The sequence below is a fragment of the Lissotriton helveticus genome, chromosome 1_1 (genome assembly GCF_964261635.1).
Source record: "Lissotriton helveticus chromosome 1_1, aLisHel1.1, whole genome shotgun sequence".
Classification (NCBI taxonomy): Eukaryota; Metazoa; Chordata; class Amphibia; order Caudata; family Salamandridae; genus Lissotriton; species Lissotriton helveticus.
Window position 1 is genome coordinate 918,345,645 of NC_136057.1, and position 23,051 is coordinate 918,368,695.

Consider the following 23,051-nt stretch of genomic DNA (forward strand, 5'->3'; position numbering starts at 1 on the left):
CCGTTGTGGGACAAAAAGAAGCTGAGTAACTCACCGAGATCCCGGAAAGGAGGTACACCAATAAAAAGTCCAAATTAAATTATTTTTTAGATTTGGAGTGCACAGGGTAGCTTGTGAGGTCATCTGAGCCTCAGAATCCCACCACCATCAGGAGCCTGGAGAGGTGCATCCGCGGCCGTTCACTCGGCGGCCGCCATGTTTCTCCCCCGAAAACTTCCAATGGAAAGCGCAAACTCACACCGTGTTAGTCTGCCAAACACATAGACCCTTACCTCATATGTCCCAAAACACTGCAACAAGGCCAGTGGCTGGCAGAAGCATTGGTTCTCCCCACCTCCAACCAAAAATGATGTAACTTGTAAATCGTACTGCCTGAATACCCAAAGAAGACCCTGAGTTTCACATGCAATGAAATACACTGGTAGCAAAAACTCCACACAACTTTGATAGATGCCCCAGCACTCACCCAAGAAATCACTTTGCCTAATGTCCCAAACTCGGCACAGAACAAAAGGAAGGAGACGCTTCACATTAGGAGCAAGCATTGGCATAGCCAATAGGTCTCGCTTTGGGACCTTATAAGTATTTAGTTATGCAGCACAATATCCTTGGTGCAACAACATCAACTGTTGCATGGCTAAACACTTATAAGGTCACAAAAGCGAGATCAATTGGCTATGCCAATGCTTGTTTTTACTTTCAACCCTACTACACATGTACAACATGGCTAAAAAAAAATAATTTGACAAAGCTAATTGATCTCGCACAGAATTAACATATTGGCTTTGCCAATTCTCGTTGCCTGAGTTGTGTTCTGCCCAGTAGAGGAGGTAAGATACACTCACGTCACTTCGCAAATTGCCAACAGATAAACTGAAATATGAATGGTTAAGACTTTCACAAACTATATATGTATCTATCTGTGTACACTCATAATAAACATCAACACAATTCGCAATATGAGCAGATGTTTTGTAATTTAGACAGTGGTTTTAGTACTACACTGCAGAAACTATTTGTTCATTAACCTTAGAATAACAAACGATAAAGTAAAAAGCTATAAAGTTTCAAATGAATGTCTAACAAGTACCATGAAGCTGATTAAAGTGCTCACGTTTCTATTTCCTTTATTTTATCAGGACTGTAAAATGTGATCTGCAGGTAACACAAGGATGTTTCAATATGATCATTAACCTACTAACCCATGTTATGTAAATACAATCCCATGACCTACAAGTTACCCCTATGCTTTAAAGCAGGTATAATAACCCAGTATGTTATTATATGTTGCTTCAAACCCGTGATCAGAGGTGACATGCACAGCTATCCATCTAATGCAGTAATCAGCAGGGATAACCTACCAGTTACATGTCTTGAAAGCTACTGGATACTCAAAGATCTATGCAGCAAGTGGCTTAACGTAGTACAGGCCTGAGACCCTATTGGTCTCTTCTTTTCTTTCATGCTGCCCCAACATTAAAAAATCTCTAATCAGCAAAAACAAGATTTAAAACCTAGGTAACAGTAGGACAAGCAAGACCAGAAGCAGGAGGGTCAAAACTAGGACAGCCAAAAAGTACCAGGACTAAAAAACACAAGGAGTATAAGACCAGGCCCAGAAGGACCAAGACCAGAAGTATGATCACAAGAGAGACCAGTACAAAAAACTATGGGTGGACTAGGGCCAGGTGGAACAACACCGGGACCATGTAAACCAGCATTGGGAGGGGGTGTCTACCATTGAGAGAGACTTGCTTTGTCGCATCACAGCAATATCTACAACTAATGAATTCAAATGATTTATGCTACAATTACACATTTATATTTTGTTGGATTGATTAGGTTTACTGAACTTTGCTGGTTATTTGATAAATGATTAACTGATTGAAATTTCTATAATTTAACAACAAACCTTTATGGTTTGAAATCATCATCGTTTTTGTGGAACCAAATGGGTTTCGGTATACCTTTAAGTATCTGATTTGATTATTGACCCCCACCCCAGCTGAAAACCAACAGTCCATTCGGCAACTGAGATTGAGTCATGTAGACGAGGCTCGTAAGGAGCAGAAAAGTGCTCTCTATCACTACTTTAAAATGGGGTAATATAATATTGAACTGAAGAGGGTGAAGCAATATCTGCGATCAAATTTGACTACACAATGAAACTTTTTAAGCGTGTATGAATTCTTCAATACGTATCTTTTTTGCAACAATAATTTATGTAGCATGTTTGTGCTGTTATGCTTTTGTATTTTTCTACTCAAGATTATTTTTAAACTCTTTGCTATGTTGTACAGGCTGCACCAACCTCTTAAAAATAAAAAATAAATGAAAATGAATTTACAAAATACACGATTTAAATTCCACTTCTTTAATAATCTGATTAAAAATAAAAGGTTGAAAAGGACTTGCCAGGGCTCAAACATGTGGCCGTCAGGTTACGGACGGGCAAATAGCTGGTGTGGAAATAACACGGTGAAGTTGAACCCATATCACGGTGTGCGGGGTGTGTGGAAAGACGCTGCATAAAACAGATGGAATTCTGTGAAATTCTAACATCGGGAAAGAGTTCTACTTTTACCCAATAGATGGCACCCTTGACCACTTCAGGAAACCAGTGCAGTGAAAGCATTTAGCTGTGAATATAACAAGAGCACAAGAAAATAAATAACAAGCATTGGCCGCTCGGCCATGAAAGTGACTGGGTCACGAGGCTTGAAAGTGATCTCATGCTTAATGAGGAAGAGAGGGGGGGTTGTATGTGTAGAGCTAATGAGCCATGTCGAGCAGATGGTGGCTATTCGCGTGCACGCGTGCGTAACCACAAGCTTGAGGCCAGCAAAAGCGCGTGGTCGGACTTTTAAAAGCCCATTTACTAAATGTCTCGCCAGGGTATTAGCGCATACACTGGCTCAGGTGAGACCAAAAAAACTTTGCTCTAGACTAGAGCACTGTCCCCTTTGGCCTCAGCCCAAGGGCAACATTCCCACCTTCCGAGAGAAACTTTAACAAGCATTTGCAATGCAATAGGTCTCGCAGTTACACAAGTTAAGGCTATTGGAATTGTAAATGACAATGCCTTTTATTTATGTTTTTCAAACGAAAACAAATAAAAAAGGCATTGCATTATTATTTTGCAATGTGAATAGCTCAAACTCGCGTAAAGGTGAGACCTATCGCATTGTAAATGCTTGTTCTTCTAGATTTCTGTTTCTGTGTGAACTGAACCACGTTTCTCTTACAATATCATTTTGTGTATTGCCTAATATAGCAATTCTAACTTTTATGGTATCTTTGTCCGCAAACTAGGTCTTTGCGTACCGAATGCTGAGCAGTAACAGTTAATTGTTTTCTGAACTAAGTCATGCATACGAAAAAATACTCTTAGTAAGATGACCAACTACTCTCCCCCCTCTCCTTGACAGCGTGCTTGTGTTTATAACCGATACAACTCTTCTTCTATGTCTATGGGCCACAGGTCAAGTATGTCACAGACTCGCAAATGCCTTGCGTCTCTTGACTAACTTGGCGGCCATCTTGAAATGTATTATTTATAGTAGCTTGGACCGGAGAGTAATGTTTTTCTAATTGGCATGTTTAACTCAAAAACAAAGTAGAATTATACTATCTCCAAAATTTTGTTTTTATGCCACTGCTATTTTTTTTAACGTTTGCCTGCTATTTGGAATCGTTACAATTCACGTTAATATAACTGCCCTAAATTAAATTCCTAAAGATCATGATTATCTCAAAAAGAAAAAAAACTTTAGGAAAAGAGATAATCAAGACTTCGTCCTGCTTCCTATTGCTGTTTCTTACTTTCCAACATGGTTGGTGTATTAGCATCGTGCGACTTCCGTAGTGAAACTGCCCAGTCTATTCAGCAGCACTAGTTCCAGTTGTTGGCAGGCATGGGTTTTGAGGGGATGTACTGCAGGTCTAGAAGTGCTCCAGCTGAACTGGGGCCGGGTAAGGAGTAGTATCACATCACCCAAAGCCTCAGCATGGCTCAATTGCCCAGTCAGACACAGCGCCAATGCCGTCCCCACAGCCAGGGCCAGTGGTGCAGCCAGCGGGTGATCAGGCATCAGAGCTCGGGTAGTAGAGCGCCAAGGAGCCTGAAAAGTGGGAATGGTCGCCGGGCAGGACTAAAGATGCTGTGGGGCACCCTGCTCCCCCTCAAGGACCCCGAACAAGGCGACGATGAGTCTTCAGAGGACGCTGACGGCCCCGAAGAGGAGGAAGAAGAGCCGCAGTTCCTGGACGCAGAGGAGATGAGCGGGGTGGGAGTCGCCCTGAAGTCAGCTTACTGTCGGAGACGCACAGGTGCGTAAGGAATGAGTCTGGGCAGCACTTTTGAGAGACTAGTTAAGAAGAACAACAACGCTGGTACAGCTTTGGCATACCAAGCATGAATATCAGGATCTACCCCCCACACCGCCTCCCCCCAATATATTGACGAGAAGCCACCTACTGGCACATGACTAGGTCCAGTGTGTATGCTTTAGCCATGGAACATGTATACTTTACATCTAATCTTAGGTTTACCTCTTAACCAAAATGTGCTGGAAATGAACACTGTGTTTTAAAGCTGGAAAAGGGTTCCACACAGTGGTGTTTCCTTGGGCAGGGCCATCCCTAGACCTTGCCATTGGAGTAGAACTGCTACCCCAATTGTTTCTAGTAGGAAATGTGAAACTAAGAGATACTGCTTTTACCCCACCATCCTAAATTGTCTGCTCACTTTTTGAACGTATTCCTTTTCTCTCTTTTTGGCAAGATTGGAAGTATTCAGGATCAATGTAAAGGTTTTTTTATATGATAGAAAAATGTACTGGATATTACCAGTAGGACAGGAGAAGTGCTCATTCCCATTGTATATTCTGGCCCACTGGAATTAAATGATTGTGCAGCCGTGGCGATTTTCACATAATTATAGATTTGATGCATTTGACACATAAACCATCATCTGCCACATAATCTGCAGATTTAAACAACAAAACAATTGTTTCCAGCTGTGACGGTTCAAAAGTGACTAAAAATGCAATGATGTGTTGCAGTGCAGTGAAAATCCCTTTGCAAAGCTGGACTGGTCACCTTTCTGTTGCTTATTACTATATTTGGGTGTTAAACTGGTATCAATAAGGTACCACCAATCCATAGACAGTGTTGCCAATGAAAAAAAAAAGATCAGATTGTGAAGTAACACTATTACAAAATGTGCTACATTGTGCAGTATAATTTGACTTTTCTCGATGCCTAATTTACTCAGCCCTGCGTATAATTTGGTCCTCTCCTGCTGCATAATTTCGTTGGCTCTGGATATATTCACCCAAATGCAATAGGGTGGTACTATGCATAGTGCCCACTGTACACTATTACTTTTAGGTAATAACAGTTTTTGACCGATGTTTTAAAAGAGACACAAGAAGGTAGCAAGATTTTCCCAGGATACCAACTTGTGATCAAGAGGGGAAACTAGAAAGATAGCACATGTTTTCCAGTTTCATAGACTCTAACAAATATACCAGAACATCTTCATAAGACAATACAGGAATGACCAAGGAATGGTGCTAGTTTTATTTATTCAAACAGCTGGAAGAACAGTGTGATTACAAGCCAACAAGAAAGTATTAAAATCTGTGCATAGCTTTTACATTAAATGATCCTCATTTGGAAGGTCATACTCACTTGTAGTAAATGAAGATTATTATAGTATTTCTCTCCCTCCTAAAATAATCAATCTGCCTTTCAAATGAAACAACAGTTCATTTTGAAGCATTATCAGACTCCTCAAAGGTTGAATGCCATGCCATTGTCTGTAATTAAAGTGATCACATTGTGTGCTTTTGTACTACAACATGAACACTTGCAAACCAAAGACCCTAGCCAGATGATGAGAACTCAATTTGGGGCTAGGAAAAAGTCATGTCCTTAGGTCTTCCTGAACTTGTGCCGACCAGAATCCTGCCACAAGTAAAGGGTAAAAGAGTTCTGTTTAGTGGCAGTTGTCACTGAAAAGGATCATCCTCTGCAAGACTGACATTTAAACCTGTGCACTACTGAAAGATAATGATTCTGAGACCTCAAATTGCATTGTGTGAATGGTAATGGAAAATGTGCTATCCTTATTGAAATGACCGTGTGCTACCACACAATGCTTTAGTTGCATCAAATAATCTCCTGCCTCATGTCCAATAAAGCTAGGGAGGTCACAAAAGTTTGTTGTTCTAAGAATTGGGCAGTAGTTCAGAAACGTTTGGGAAGCACTGGTCTAGTGTATAAAACGCAGCAAGCATTTATGGTTCATATACGTGACTCATTAGTACAGCAGAAGCGGCTCCTCTTTTATGGCGGAGGAGCGTTGTCCCATTGTTGAGTGCCAGCAGATTTAAGTACATGAAAAATAAAATAATTTTTTTAATCATTTTATTTTTCACCTGACCTGCAGGCAGCTGGTGAGCCGAAACATAAGGCGGGGCAATCCAATCTGACGACAACAGCTTGAAGTAGAGAGGAGTGATGGGCACTGCTAACTGCGCATTTCGGTTTGGCCAGCCGTTTTAGGATGGCCAAAACGACATGTTCACTTAGCATTTCTCCAAACCAAGCTGTGCTGCACAGCTGGGTGGAGAACAGTCCTGGGCACTACCTGAGCGGCAAACCAGGCCACTGAGACCAGTCCCAACACTTCTCTCATGCTGGGTAATGGTATTCCCAGCATGAGAGCAGCGTCAGATTTGGCTTTCCTGGAACCTGCACAGTGTGCACCAGCCCTGGACTGCCGCAGTTGAGGTTCGGGAGAGGAGCAAGGCTACGGCCGCAGCGGCCAGTAAGTACTGTTATATTTCTTAATTATTTTGTTTGTCTGTTTTTATTATTATTGTCCCCCCCCCCCCGCCCACCCTTTTGGATTCCGAGCAGTTGCACTGTAATACAGGCAGTTATGGGAAAAGTAAACATGAACAAAATTCCTAACATTCTAGTGGTGTGATGGAACTGTACACTGCTTCTACTGTTAATTCTTAGAAGCACACTTCAAAATCCAGCACCCTCATATTATACCCATTCTAGGTCTTGGTGTGGTAAGAAAACTGTGTAGATAAGATGGTCTTCCGGTCATTGAAAATACACTTTTCCTTCCAAAGCAATGCCCACAAGCATCAAATTACCTCTTTCCTTTCAGCTCAAACCCTTGGGGCTATACACAGTGTTTTGTCAAAAGAATACAGTTAAGTAGCTTGGATGTCAACTCTGCATGATATAAGTGTATGAAACAGTTATTAAAAGCGTGCCATGTTTCTGAGGCAAATTCAACGATATTAATGAAACCAGGTAAGACGTGACTATCAAAAGTTGCTAAGTAAAAATGCTGAATCACATGGCTTAAGTGAAGTAATTTTAGAGTTACTAGGCAGAACAAATTTGATAGACAGAATACAGTTAATAGGCCAAATGCTCGCAAATCATTGTGTCTTGTAGTTCCCTCTAATCAGTAGGAGCTGCGCGTTTGGGGAGAGGTACCTAGACAGATTCCATGCACCCTGTAGTATATGTAGGCCTAGAGACCAGCTAGTTCTCAGTGCCACCACAAGCCCCCTAACCCAAACAGGGAGCAAAATGGTTTCTGGCGACCACTGAACATGACAACCCTGACCCCTCGGGGATCGTGGTAACAGATCTAGAACCCTTTTGCTCAGTCACTTGTGCACTCTTATTCTCAGAGAAGTATACAGAAAATACACAAAGGAACGTTATTCTTGTATTGAGTATATGTGTTGCAATGATTAGTAGACAGAAGCATATGAAAGTGATTACAAGCACCAAAATAGCATATAGCAGGTATAGTTCCACCATGGTGCTAAGAACAGTGTATATATGCAGGCATACAAAACAGTGTAGCAATCTGACATATTCCGGTTATGCAATCCCTATCCTATGTGTGCGCGTGAGTATATAGCCAAGAATCCCCCCATAGGATGATCCAAACCCATTACCTGATGAAACAGAATGTAGGACCCCGACTTGGTCACGAATGGGACACCCCTCAGGGAGATGTTAGGCAGCTGTTTGGCGAAGCATCAGCATGCAGGGGCCTCTCGATGTCAGCAGAAGTGTCTCCTCTGGCTAACACCCAGATATGCTTATTTATTTATATTAAAAGGCATCCTTGCAATGTATATACAAATTGCCATTGTTCTGGGTTTTCAGATAGCCCAGTCGCCTGCGGATGAAGATAGAACAACATTGTACAACATGTACTCTGTGTTCGGGACATCATTATAATGTTGCGCGAAGCGAAGTGTGTAAGCAAAAGCAGTTTCAGGTAAACAAAGCCAACATTGTCACTCATGAAAATATGTGCAAAGGTTATTGTAAAATGTTATTGCGCAGAAAAAGGGCAATGTAAAATAATTTGCAGCGTTCCTACAAGGGCTTAGCTCTGGCGCAAAACAATTGGAAGCCTAGTGATCACCAGTACACAGAATTTGTAAAAACGTGTTGAATCTTTTAAACCTGCAGAGTCCCGAAAGAATGCATACCGTCAATATGATGATTACTAGCTCTTCTGTTATTATTTCCTTTTTATCCTTTTATGCATCACTTATTTTATATCATATAAACACAACAATATGGTGTCTGTTGTAGCTGTGTTTAATTTGACTGTCACCTCTTTTTGCTATCCCTTAGAATAGATTATGCATGGTAATTTGCCCTTTTCTACTAGTCATCAAGTCTGCCATCAACTTTCTAAGACTGTCTTGTGTATTTTCAAGTCCATCTCTTTATTTAACATTTTTCACTCCATTACATTCAGATCGTATTTTCTTTAACTGAGTGATTCCTCTATCTCCTGGGTTCTCGTGAGGTCTGAATGGAAGCAGTTGAGGATCTCATTTTGATGTGGGGTGTGTGATAGTTTCTGATGGCAATACTGGAGGGTGCTACAGAAAACTTAATTTGATACATTTTAGGGGTTATAAAAATATTGCCTCAGATGGCTCTTGGTGGATTGTATTTATAAGTTGGCTGGTTATTCAGGAGTGTTCCAACCACAATTGTGGGGTTTGTGGAGAGTGATGGTGTTGTCTATGTGCAGACTAAAGCAGAAAAGTAGGTCTAGAGTTAGTCCCACTGTTTGTGCTCATAAAACCTTTTAAGAATATGTTGGTGACCAGACTTTTGTAAGATATTCAACAAATTATCCAGGATTTATTTGAGAAGAGTCCTTTAAATGATAGTTGTGATGAAGGAGGTATTGCTGTTGTCCTTGTGTTTCATGATCAATAGCTTAAATATAGCCAGCTCTGCTGAAATTTATTCTTGGAAAGAATGGTTTACCCTCAACCAGTTACGGCTAACAGTTCGAGGTTGAGTTGCTCAATGATGTCTAGAATATTGAAAGTATGTTCTACTGCAGAACTGGCATTGATCAGTCCTATTTTGTGGCCTGTTAGAAACAGAGTGGTTTCTTGAGTTATACTGCTTAGTGTAAGCAATGGGTGAAAAATCCTGTCTTGATTTGAAGTGGGCAAAATCCCTTTTTCCAATCTGTGGTGAGTGCATGTGAAACCACAAACTATGATTTTGTTTCTGATTTTTTTCTCATCTGCCTGACTTGGATTGAAAAAAAAGGTAGATTAAAAATAAAAGGCTCTGCAGAATAGGAATTCCTCATTTTACGCAGTGAGGAATGCATGGAATGAAGAATTCTTTAGACATCCAGCAATGTCTTCTTGTGAAGTTGCTTGAAATTTCACTGTCAGGTTCCATGCAATGTATTCAACTTAGCTCCGGTTAGGTTTAGGGTAATGCATTGTCTGGCCCCTATGAAAGCAACTGTACTTTGGCTTTTTTTTCATCCATGAAACAGTAGATCAACCCCAGTTCTCATTTACTGGGGAAAAAAAGCAGTGAATTTCGCTTGTTTGGAAATTTGCCATACACTTCCGTCCACCCCTAGGCTTGACTATTCCTGCTATGCATTCACTCTGTAAGAGTATGCATTGATCCTACATGGATTTGACAGCACCATTGCCAGAATTGAGATGGTGGCAAAAGGATGTGCGCGTTTTGTCTTAGGGCTATTTTTCCTTGTTGGTTTGTAAACAATGTCTGAGTCTCTGGGGCAGTTTCAGTATTTGCTTGGTCCAATTGGTTATTCAGACATCTGTTGAGAGCAATCCATACTTTGCAGGTCAGTTTTTTCAAGGCCTTATTTGATGTAAGATAGGTCAGGCAGTTCTTATGGTAAGCATTGCCACTGTTGCTGGAAAACTCTAACCAGGTTCTGCTGCTCAGAAAAATGATAAGTACCTCCTCTTTGGACTTTTTCTTTCATGGGGACATTTAGCTTCTCTCCGGCCATGTGTTGGAATTGTTCTGTTTAGCATTGTCTTGGATGGCTAGTGGGTGAACACTCTCTTGATTACCCTGTACCAGAGGGAAGAAATAGCATTCATGTTCGTGGATCACGGAGACGAGGAGCTGCGTATGTGACACATGGGCTCTCACTCTTGTGGCTATTGGCCTGAGGATTTTACAGCGGCACTGCCAGGGTGTGGTGTATTGGCCTCACTTTGATATCCAGGCCAACAAATGGAAGGGGTGTTCATGAAAAAGCAGGAGGTTAGGCACACAGAACATCTGCTGACGTGGTATTACTGAAGTAGGATGTACATGGCAAGGCAAAGTGGTAGTGCAGGCACTTGTGCAGAGTATTCGTGTACCTCCAATATAGTGGCAGTTTGCATGTAACCATCTGTCCCACAGATTCAAAGTTGTCCTAAACTTTTTGTGCGTGCCAATCATGATAATTTCGTTTTACTTTCAGGTGTGCCGCAGCTACAGGGCACCTAGCTGCAGGAGAGTCCTAGGTCTCTTTCTTTTGGTCTTTCCAAATCATAGGTGCTGCTCCTGTTTGCTGGCTCCTCCATGCTCTTGGCTTTCACAGACACTTTTCTGTCTGCCCTGTGCTAAGCTTCTCATAGCTGGAGGCTACTCCTCCGGATCACCCAGTGGGGGGCAGGCGGTTAAGCCTCATCTTGGAATTCAATGGAGAAGGGATGATCAAGTCTCACCTTTTAGGATTTGCCTCATCTGAACTTCCACAAGCAACCAAAGGCATGTTTTAGCCTTGTCGGGCACCATTGAGGGTTTGCAACTTTAAGACCATGGCACAGCAGGCTCAGGGCCCCCATTTTAGCATTCTCAGGACCCCCATTTTAGCATACCTATGTCATTTAAGGCTCCTCACTTAGTATAAGTGCAAGTGACAGAAATGTTTAAATGCAGTGGACCCAGTAGACTTTACTCGAGGCATGCTCCATTGCATCATTTTGTAGGTAATCATTGTCACTTAAACATCAATTTCATTTATTGATAAATCTCAAGTCTTTGCGTGTAATGCCCTTTAATTAATTTAGCAGTGTCAACACCAAGGCCCGAAGGGATGGATGTTGAGTTTCCCTACCAAGGGATTATTAATGTGTTTCTGTAACCTTAAAATACACTGGTAGCCTAAGTGGGCAAGGGGAGAATTTGGGAGGTTGTAATGTGGTGTAGGGGTTCCCTTAAATCTCTTTGAATATTATATGCACTTATAAGTTTTCAGTTGCGGCTGATATTTCAGTTAACAAAGCACATGTGGCTTGGATTCAGTGAACTTTAGCAACAGGGCACTGGCTTTCAAATGATCATTTGTGCTCTTTCCTATATTCAGTGCTGCCACAATCTTTTTCAAGTCTCCACCATCAGACACACTATACTCACTCACTTTCTCACTTACTAACTCACCCTTTGTAATCTTAAATTCCTTAGGCCCAGCACATACCACTCTATAAAAGTATTGTTTTTGTTATCTGACTTTAGCTTGTCATGACCTGATGCCTCTTAAAGTCACCCTTTACACCTCCTGACATCGATCTCCTTTTGCCTCCTATTTCCTCCTACCCTTTCCTGCTCCTTTCTCCAATTATCATTTTTGCTTCTTTATTTATTGAAGTTCAGAAAACCAAGCCTGGCTAGCCACATCACATTCTGGCAAAATGCACCAGTATTTGGGGGTGGCTACACCATCCTTAAGGATCCTTTCCCTATCTTGCTCAACACCTTTTTTCTAGCTTTCAGCAGAGGAGCAGGTGGAGAAAGCAACGCAGCGAGAGGGGCAAACGAGCAACATGGCTTAGGTAGAAGCACATTGGAACACAGGGCAAAATGAGAAGCATATGGGCGAGAGAGCAACACTGTGGGGACAGTCCGGGAAACAAACTTTCGGGGGGGAGGCCAAACAAAGTTGGGGGAGGGGAGAGAAGTACATGACGAGAGAAAGCAACAAAGAGAGCTGGGGCTGGGCAGAGAAGCACACGGACAAGAGAGAGGAACACAGGCATGGGTTGGGGGTAGCACATAAGGGAGACAGCTGGAAAACACATGCACTTGAATGAAGTGCTTAAGCTAGAGAAAAAGCAGTTCGCTTAAAGTTAGCACGGGAAGGTATAAAAGACAGCCAATCAGAAAGATGGTAAAGAGGGTATTCTCCACGCTAGGAACAAACACAAGACTGACCAGCTTTAACAAGAAAGCCAACAAATAAGAAGCAATCAAGTGAGAGTGACAATAAAGCCAAACAATTGTAAGGAATGAGTGGGCTACAAGCCTAGTTGAGCTTTCGGTAAGCCAACAATAGGTCTTCTGCAATAAGACAGATGCACTGTCTAGTAGGCTCGACCTAAAAACAATGCAGCAGCCATTTCCATCTATGCATTCTGGATCTGCAGGATCTGGAACAACATTGTTGTATCCATCAGAACCACCCTTACATTGCTCCAATTTAGAAGAAGTTGATGAACAGTAAATCTCAATGCATTTACATTCCACAAATCAACAGCCTCTCCTATCACTTGTTGACTTTATGCTTGTCTCTGACCCTTTACAGCGCTCCACTGCCTTTTGACTAGGTTCATGCTAAATAAATCTCACATGCATAGATATAGATTATTTTCTGTGATTATGCTGATGTTTTTTTTCTTTTTATATTTACAGTTGTAATAGACGATCAAATTTGGCAAAAGAAATTTGAAGTAAGGGGGCATTTTCCATTGCTTGGACCGTGGTGGGAAGTACGTGTGTACGTGAAAACTGTTAATTCGGTGAACTACATGAAGGGGTTTCCTTCCTACTATTTACGCACTAATATTGGACCAAAAAAAGACGGCATACTGCCACTATTTTTGACAGAGTGCAGCGTTCCTGAAGAATTCAAAGAGAAGTTTTTTAAGTGGCTTCCACGAAAATTATTATTGACATTCCATAACCTAGAAAACATATTGCAAGAATTTTCAACAACGATGGATCCAGAGAAAGGTGGATACAACATCTTGAAATATGTTGAGACGTCTTGTAAGTACATTTATACATATTTGTTTGTACTTAATTCTTAAGTTCAGGCATTTCCTAAACCGTAAACGAAGTGTGTTGAAGGACAAGTCAGGCAGTTTTCAATTGATGTCATTGCCGTTTTTCGGTGAAGCAGAGGAATTTATTAGTTCAGGCTGTACCACAGTGGCAGAAGATAATGGGTTCTAGGCTGCTTCAAGCACTTATGAGTTACTTTCTTGCACTAAGACAGTCCTTTCACTATTGAAACATTTCACTAAATGGAGAGCAGATTGGTTTAACAAAAATTACTCTAGTCAGTAGTGAAGAAAATGTGTCATTGCTGCTTTCTTAATATAAACCTAACTATAGCTGAATGAAAATTCAAATTTCAGCAGTTGATGCGCTTTATGATAACATGACTGAAAATGGTGTTTCACTGACCGAGCATGTGGGACATCAGGCTTCAATGGCTATTTGAATAAAGGAGAGCTGAAAGATAGTCTCAAATTGCAGGGTTCAATGTGATTGATGTGGAGTGGAGTGGAACAGTGGTGTTTTCACCTGCTTTAACAGTTTGCTTTCGTATTACATTTTTCAGGCCTTGCAGGTTTTGTTAAAAGCAGTTTTTCATTAAAGATAGTAAAGTTAATCAGTGACTGTCTGTATGAACATCAGTTGGCTTTTTTGTTATGTCTTGTCTCCCTTGTCCTATTTCTCTGCCTGCCTTGGTGACGTCAGTGTTGAGAGTGTGTGACGTGTGGAATACCTAATGTGTGTGTGTTCCCCAACGGTGGTTTTCGTTCAAGGTAGGGATGAGCTAGTTGTAGAGTCACTTCTCCTAAAAAATGACCCCGCATCGACACCTGAAAAACTTTCTAATAAGTAGATTTAAAGGCAAATTAAAAAGCCCATCAAAGCACATCCAAGCGCAGAAACTCCAGGCTTGAACCCACTAAACGTCACAAAAACTGGAACACAAAAGCTATATAATCTAGCTTGCGGTGCAGTGAGAAAAAAGGAACACCAACTTAAGAAGAACAATGCTCATAGCACAAAACAACATTAGCGATACCAATAGAGAAAAACTTGTGAAGGTTTAAAACAGACAAGCATGAAATAGGATATTAGTGTCTTCCTGCTCCTAGTGTGGTGTCGCCTGGGAAAAGGCCCGAGCCTCCCAGCTGGTGTTACCTATAACTCCTAACCTTATGCATTTAACTAAACCTGCATGTTACCAACATCTGTGTGGACGATCTTCACCCTTACATTGGTGAAGAGTGAAAGTGGATTGAAGGACTCACTTAGATAACAAACTTACATTTTAAAATAAGAAAAGCACCTCACCAGTGTCAAGATTAATCTGGCAGCCATTGAGAGCAACTTGGAGCAGAGACTTTGCCTTTTCATTATGGGAGAAGAAACAAAAAGTTTGGGTTGTCTTGTGCTGCATTTTGGTACTTTTCTGGATGGAAGATGCCAAGAGGGATTAGCGCTGGAAGTGCACATCTGGTAACAGAGCCAGTGTTCTTTAATTTTTCCAAAGATATCTTACTGTTTTTACAGATTTCAAGTACACCAAGCCATTGACTGGCTTTTAATTAAAACAAAAAAAGGAAACAGGGTAACGCGCACCCCCCACCCAAATACTTCATACGGGTTAAAGTATCCATAATTATTAATAGCCTCACCCAGCTATTACTTGTGGTCTTAAAATACATTTTTTCCTAAATGTCCTGACAGTCCACCAGTTTCAAAGATACCCCAGATCTTGGGCTTCTCATTATTGTTGTTTGGCCATACATATAATTTACTAATGGCCTCCACGTCTGTTCATATTTATGACGCATCATGTAGGTCTCATGTCCTCCGTTTTTCCATGGCCAGCAAGGATCATAGTTTATTTGCCCATTTAAAAATCGTCAGGATGACAACTAGTTGTTTCTTTGGCAAAATAATATTGGTTTATATCCTCTTGCCAGCATTAGTGAGCAGCCTGTTCAACAGTTTCCTCAACAAGTCGTCTTTTCAAAACGTTTTCAGGAGGGGGCAAGACCACCAGATATGTATGTCGTCTCCTTATATACCACACCATGACAAACTATACCATACTATACAATGACAAGCCATACCATACAATTGCAGACCATACCATACAGTGACAGGTCATACCATGACAGACCATACCATACCATACTGTACATTTACATACTATACCATTCCATACAGTACTATGCAATGCACATCTGTTGCGCTGTTGTACAACATGGCAAAAAAAAAAACGATAAAGCCGATAGAGCACACATATGTGAGACTTATTGGCTTTGCCAATGCTTGTTTTATGAACCTGGTGATTTATTCCTATTTGCTTTTCGTTTTTTTGGCGAGTAAGATTTACTTCTGCTGGATGTGAAGGCTACTACCGTTTCCAAACTGGAATCATGGTAACTAAGAAGCCTGTCTTGGGGACTACGACATGCAAAATACACATGACTATTTGGTCACAAATTATGGTTTAACAAGGAGATACTTCTCTTTATAATTATTAATAACATTGTATCTAGCTTCATCTTAACACTGTTCCTTCAGTTTTACCTTCCTAATAATTATTAAAATTTAAGGTAAACCTTATTAGCTCCTTGGCTTCCATGCCTCGCAATTATATAGGTAGTGTAAAAACAACAATTGGGCATCGGGGGCTACATTTCTTATGTTTTTTTTATTGAAAATGGTAAATGTATGTATGTAGCAGGTCATTCTATTTTGTAGCCACCTCTTTTACAGTGATTGTACCAATGTATCCTCTGCAGGGTCATAGCTCAGGTTACATGTTGCACTAATTTCACACCAACATAGTTTTAGTTCTACAAAGGTTGAATTGAATGATAAGATTTTTTTACTGGAACGTCTATATAAAATATGCATATTACATGGACATGTTACTGGTCTGCATAATTAACTTGCCTCACTTGGTCCCTTCTCTATGCTTTTTACAGGTTGAGATATACAGAATAAAATATTTATATACTTCTCAGCCAGTCTCCGTTTCAAATGTTATGATATTCTGCCATTGTTATAGCATCATAGAGGATACATAGTCCAACAACATTCCATGGGGTTCTGGGTTTATAAGTGATTTAGCATGTGGTGACTGGTTCTGGGCTTTGTGTTCTGGCCATGTTCTTGGTTAGGTGACTATTTCTTAATTGTGAGATTTGTTTGCGTCATTTTGAAGTTAAGTATTTATAGTTCATCATATTAATGATAATTGATATGATTGCTTCACCTCTATCTGAATCCTAATGTATCATAAACCTTTTGCACAGGGATACCTTTTTAAACAAAGGGCAATTGAATGCTTTTTAGTAGGTTATTGATTTAAAGATCGTATTCACTGCTTCTATCTAGAGTTCTATATGATAATGATATGCTCCTATTTCTTTATTGGACGCAATCTTGCTCTGACATGCAGCCTCACTAGTGGGTGAGCAATTTGAGCATTTGATTCAGTACTCCTCATGTTACCATTCCAACTCCATGAAGCTGGCCTGGATCTTTAGCCAATGTAGGCCCTCTAACCATATAGTGCAAGGCCACTTTTGTCTGTTATCTTTGTATTCCTGTCCCTACAATTCCTGGCAGGGCTCATATTGTTTACTTTTATGATATGAATTGAATCATACATCTAATTGAGCAGACATGAAAACTATTCTGAAATTTTAAATCACTCTGAAAACCTTGTAGGCGACACATGTGCAGAGGTGCTACTGTTGTACTTGCATCTTATCTCTCAGTCATTCAGACTGAGGCAAGCAGGACATATATTACATACGCTCTCCTGTCCTTGACAACATTTATTTCTGAATCTACCCCATCGGTTACAGTTCAATTAGGCTGCATATGCCTATATTCTTATACACCTTGTTGGGAACCGTACATATATATTACTATGTACTTTGATCAAACCTTTCAGTACCTGGAATTAAACATTCTTTCGAGTGTTTGCAAATGAGACAAAATGGTTCTATACACCTCCAATAGAGCAAATATTGTAGTAGCATCATATTTGAAGATCGGATCGAGCAGAGATTATAGGGCTTGCATCAGAATTACACAGACTGTCTTAATTCCCAAGCCTACTTCAACAGACTATTTTTGTCTGTAATCATTTGTTAGGCTTAATATTTTCTAGTTTATTTTATTTCTGAAGCTCATTGCTGCCCATAAGGCTCATTGGCTGTTAGAAATTATATAAAGATTGAATAGTAAAACTACTAACAAAGGAGAAATATTTTCAGGGCATGTCGGAAGCCTGAATTAGGTGTCCGCCTCCCTTAACCTGTGTGGCAAGTTGTACCAGCACTCGGGAATAAGAATTAGGAAGGTGTCTCCTTCTGTACGCATTCTTTTTATTAGTCCTGGCCCCTTGATACACCTCTGTAAACAAATTAACAGTTGCCTAGAGTTTTTTGATTTGTGTTTTTGTACCATTAGAGAAGTAATTTAGCTTGGGTGGAAATTGCTAATCCCGGCTGAATTGTTCTGGTCAATATTATTAAAAATGGCTGATGTGTTGCAGTGATGATGTAATATTTAAGGAGCCATGAGACCTATATACTTAATTTTGGTGTCAAACCATAGGTTTTGGGGTAAAGTAGTCTTCTAGAGACAGAAAATAACTCCTCAGGGCAACCCTTCGACGGCTCTGTATAGATGTGTTTTAACCATCATATTGGTAATTTCTTTTAACATTGTTTTTGTTTCAGGTTTTCTGTTGATTCAGATTCTTAAATAGGAGTGTAGCAGGTGATAGCAGAGGATCTTTACCTCCAGGCAGAGTGTTGCTAACTACAAAATCTGTGGATTCCTTCAACAAAGAAAAATGTGTCATATGCCAAACTAATCTGAAAGAAAAGCGAACATCAACTGCGCCTGGGTACGTCCAGACGAAGTTCATAAAAGATTGAAACTGATGGGTGAGGAGGATCAAATATTTTATCATTGTAACAAGTGCAAGAAGTTGTCAGCAATGGAAAAATGCCTGGAAAAATTGTGTCTAAAAATAGCAGAAACCATTGACTCACAACAACAATCCAAGTCTTCTGAGAAATCGACAACAACCAAACCCAATGCCTAACCACTTAGTAGATGTATGGCTACCCCTCGTCCATCTCCAACAATTGACCAGAAAGCAGAGGATCTTCAATGTGAGCATAGGATCTTCATCAGTGGTTTAGCCAGAACAAGGGCCAAGGAGATTGACGAAAGAACAAATAACAGAGTATGTGAGTCTCAAAGGGCAAACATGTGTTTATCTGCAGCTAGTTTCTTCCAAGATAAAGTTGCCAGCCAAGTAGCTGATCTAAACAGCGATGTGTATGCATTTGCAGCTGATTTGTATGCCCACCCGAAATGCTATGTTGCATATATTCGAAAATATGAATGTACAATGAGCTCCCAGCATCAATGTACCCGCCAGCCTTCAGTTAAGTTTGCACTCTTTGAAAAAGCAAATGAAGTTTTAAAGCCACTGTTGTGCTGGCTACGGGTTCACACTCTGTAAGATCCGAGAAATAATGGTAATTGATTAAACGGTATTGATCCATTTTGAAATTAAGATTTTTCTGGTGAGAATGTACAGTGCAGAATTCCTTTATGGCAGTCTAACAAAGAGAATAAGCCACTTATGATGTTCTCAACTGATTTGACTCCTGAAGTTCTTGCTGCTAAAATAAGATCACAGGATAAAGTAAAATCAGCAGGAACCATTTTAAGAAACATCTTGAAAGATTTCAATTTTGGACTTCATGACAAATTTTGTGATGCCCCAGAGCTCTGCGAATCATGGGAGTCAACAAGACATCATTGTTTAATATCAGCAAAGCAAAACTGATACAAACTAAACTTCTTGAGTTCGGAACCGAAGCTGACAACTTTGATGATCGCTTTGAAGATATAAGCAACCAAGTGGAAGACAATCCCATGAACCGACGGCCTTATGCTGTGCAAATGTACTCTTTTTTCCAAATCATGATTTATGAATTATATTACGGCAAAAAGAAAAGTGTGCTATACATGATGACTGCCCACGCAGTCTATAACGAGTGCGAAAGTGGAGAGCTAATCACTTCAATGAATAGGATTGGTGTATCAACAAGTTATTATGACCTAGCACGGAGCAGGAAACTATTAGCAGCTCCTGCTGTAAAATCTTGTGAATCGGACAGCACACCACTTCAAGTCACTTTACCAGGAAAGGATTTACTATTGCTGCTGTTGATAAGTTTGGTCTCGAAGTCAGCTCTTCTTTGTCTGGAATACCCAGCACACATAATACTGCCATGGTGCTTTTTCAAGACTGTACCAATGAAGTAGCTGCTGGAAAACAAAACAAACAAAGCTGCAAACTTATAATCCAACTGCCTTGCCATTGTGTGCAAAATCACTACAAGTCATCACCATGTCCCAGTCTACCAGAAGGTTTCAAAGTGGCTGAGGACATGGCTCTTCTTTTACCTTATGCTGCGGTCCGCAAAATTGATTTAACTGAATTTACCATATCGCTTATTCGGTGCGGACTGAAGGATGAAGAAAAGCCAGTTTCTCCATGGGCTGGAATTTATGCTCTGATCTCCCAGAATACTGTCCTACTGAAGAAGGTTGGGTTTTTACCAGTAATACCAACTGCAGTCACAAACTATGCAACAGTATACACATCTAAAAAAAATTCCAAAATGTGCTTGCTCAGCTTGGAGACAGGCCTATCCTGCCAATATTCTGCGATGAAGGTGTTTTCCGTATTGTAGCTGACTTTTTTATGAGCAATCCAGTAGAATTTGATAATCTTTATCTAATGATGTGCATTTTCCACATGACAAAAGTTGCGTTACAGTGTGCAGGAAGTTAGCTCAGTGGATTTGGCAGAGACAATGCACTTATTGAGGCTGAAATATTTGGAAGCGAAACTGTCAGTACTCATCGGAACTCAATATGTTAGTTTGTTACAAGGTAGGCTCATCATATCTGAGGCTATAGAAACATTGCTTCGGAATGCTTTCTGGAACAAGAATGACAATATTGGTTTTGCATATCTTATCTCAGAAGTGATCAAGACACAGTGTGCACTTCATTCAAAAGACATAATGCAAGGCCAGGCAATGTTCAGCGCACTCCGTTCAAAATCAGAAAACTAATTTGGTAGAGTTTGTCAAAGAATATAAAGAATAATCTGAACTTTGCAAGTACACGAAAGATTTTTTACACATGATAGCTCTAGTGAAAAACCCGATACATGCTGATTGAGAAGGTGATTGGGAGCTGCACGTGAAGGCTGTGGAGTCACTGATTACAGTGTTTAGAAAATTCGGTTTCATAAACTACCTGAGATATGGATCGTGGTATTTGGAAGCTAGGGGTGGATAAATCATACCTCTACAGAAAATTAATTCAAAGACATTTTTTGGTGAAATACAGAGATGGAAGGTTCAATGATGTGGCTTCAGTTATGAAGCTTGAAGAGATGATCCAGAGATCACAGAAAAGCTCCAAGGGAATTGTTGGTCAGACACTTAAAAGTGAATATGTTGCTCAATGGCAGCTAGTTTACCATGAAGTCCTTGCTATTCGCAATGCTTGCAGAGAGATAACAAATTCTAAATTAATGGACCATTGTGAAACTGTTCCTCACTATGAACTTGTAAGAAAGAGGGGAACGTTTTAATTAACATGTTGACAGCCTTCTTCCTTTCATGCAGTAGCAAGGAACTCCATTTAAATGACTGACCCTGTGTGACTATACAGTTTCGTGGCCAAACAATATGTGGATAACGATATAAAGACACATCTATTAGTTGTCCTGGAAGGAACATAGATCAAAACTATACACAGAACTGAAACAGGAGAGATTTCTATTGAAAGAGAAAAAGCTGTTTGATATAAGTTAAACTACCATGCTTTAATTGCCATAGTAAGAGTTTCGTCCAACCAACCACTACAAAATAACTTTTACAAGCACATAAGGATGTAGCCAAGGAATGGGGTGAATTTATCAAAGACATTCTGTTGTATGATATTCTTCCAGCAAACACATTATTTGTTGGAGATGCTGCCCCCAAACCAACGAAACACTAACTCGTACAAGGGCTGGAAATTTTTTTTTTTCACTTGAAGAATTTCATTTCGAAAAGGTGCACTCATTGAAATCTACTGTTCTTGTGGACTTTGTTATAATTGTGAATGGTCAAGATTTAATCCATGCAAAACTTCGGAGAGGTCATTCAGACTGTCTCACAGATATCAAAGTCAGTGTGCACCTTGCAATAACTGCATTGTCTTTGGAAGTTATTTGAGTTATCTATCAAAGAATGTGAGAGAATCAGACAAATGTCTACAAGTGGTACAATTGACCTTGCATGCATTAAACACTCGACACCTATACCTGTGCAACTTGATAAATTCTGGTCATCTACATCGAACAAGATGAACTTGGAGATGTTAACTCGCCAAAATATTGCTGATGCTTCAGTGAACACTGAATTAACAATTATTGCAAGTGGAATGATTGTCAATGAGAAATTGTTGCCTACAGAAATTATATTCAAAAGGTACAGGTCATATTGTTCAATAATGTAACAGCAAATTGGAAGAAGCTGACCTTCGTGTTGAGCCACATGTTGAGTGAGCTGTTCAAAAGGGTTCCAGTCAGGTCATTGTACTGTCAAATGACACAGAAGTTATTATTGTGCTACTGAGATTTGTTACAATTTTCATTAGTCCAGGATTGTCAGATTTATGGACAAGTTATGGAACAGGTGGGAAAAGACACTTAATTCCACTTCATATTCTGTACAAGAAACATGACCCAGAGATGCCCAGTGTTCTTATCAAGGCATATATTCTTAAGGGTGATGGCACTATGAGCAAACAAATGGAACAAAGCTTGAAACTTTAACTGATGAACCTTTGAAGTTTCTAAAAGAATTTGATGAGACCGAGGAAGATGTGATTTCAAAGGCGTAGAAAGCATGTGTGTGTGTGTGGAAAACGAGTTCTGACTGCCATACATTTGACGATCTTTGGTACAATGAGTTCAAGAGATCTGCCCCGCTAGGTGACCGTCCACCAACGTCATATTCTGTGCATGGACACATTAAAGGAGCGTTCTACGTAATCAGAAAATGTATACATGTTTTAGTTCATGCATATGTAGAGAGAGAGCCATGTGACTTTGGTTGGGAAGATATTGATGGGGTGCTAAAACCTACAACATTTCTAAAGCCTATACTCTCAAAACCTACACGTACATACATATACTTGCAAAACCTGTGCTACAAAAAGATGGCCCTGTTGATATGCTCTTCTCAAATGTTCAACATTCTGCAAATGTACCACAATTGATTGCCGAAACAAATAATGTGAACTATGAAAATGTGTCTAAAAGAGGAGTGATAACATTATTTTATTTCATATTCAGATCATAAACATTGTTTTGTGTATACATGAAAAGATAAAAAAAATTATTCTTTGTTTAATTTCTATATATGTCTCTTCTTCCTCTATTATAGCTGCCATTTGGGAATATTGCGGAAGGGTTGTTCTGAGGAGATTTCTGTCTCTATAAGACTGCTTGACCCCAAAATGAAGTATATAGGTCTCATGGTTCCTGAAATATT

At 40.1% G+C, this 23,051-nt stretch overlaps 1 protein-coding gene across 1 annotated transcript in view; it reads left to right on the top strand.

The window, feature by feature from the left end:
• Positions 1-3,864: 3,864 nt before the first annotated feature.
• HELB (DNA helicase B) overlaps positions 3,865-23,051 on the top strand; it is a 362,767-nt gene continuing 343,580 nt past the window's right edge. The window contains exons 1-2 of the mRNA XM_078676353.1: positions 3,865-4,329; positions 13,048-13,404. Of these exons, the coding sequence (XP_078532479.1) occupies positions 4,008-4,329; positions 13,048-13,404 (679 nt within the window). The 5' untranslated portion in view covers positions 3,865-4,007. The remainder of the gene's footprint in view (positions 4,330-13,047; positions 13,405-23,051) is intronic.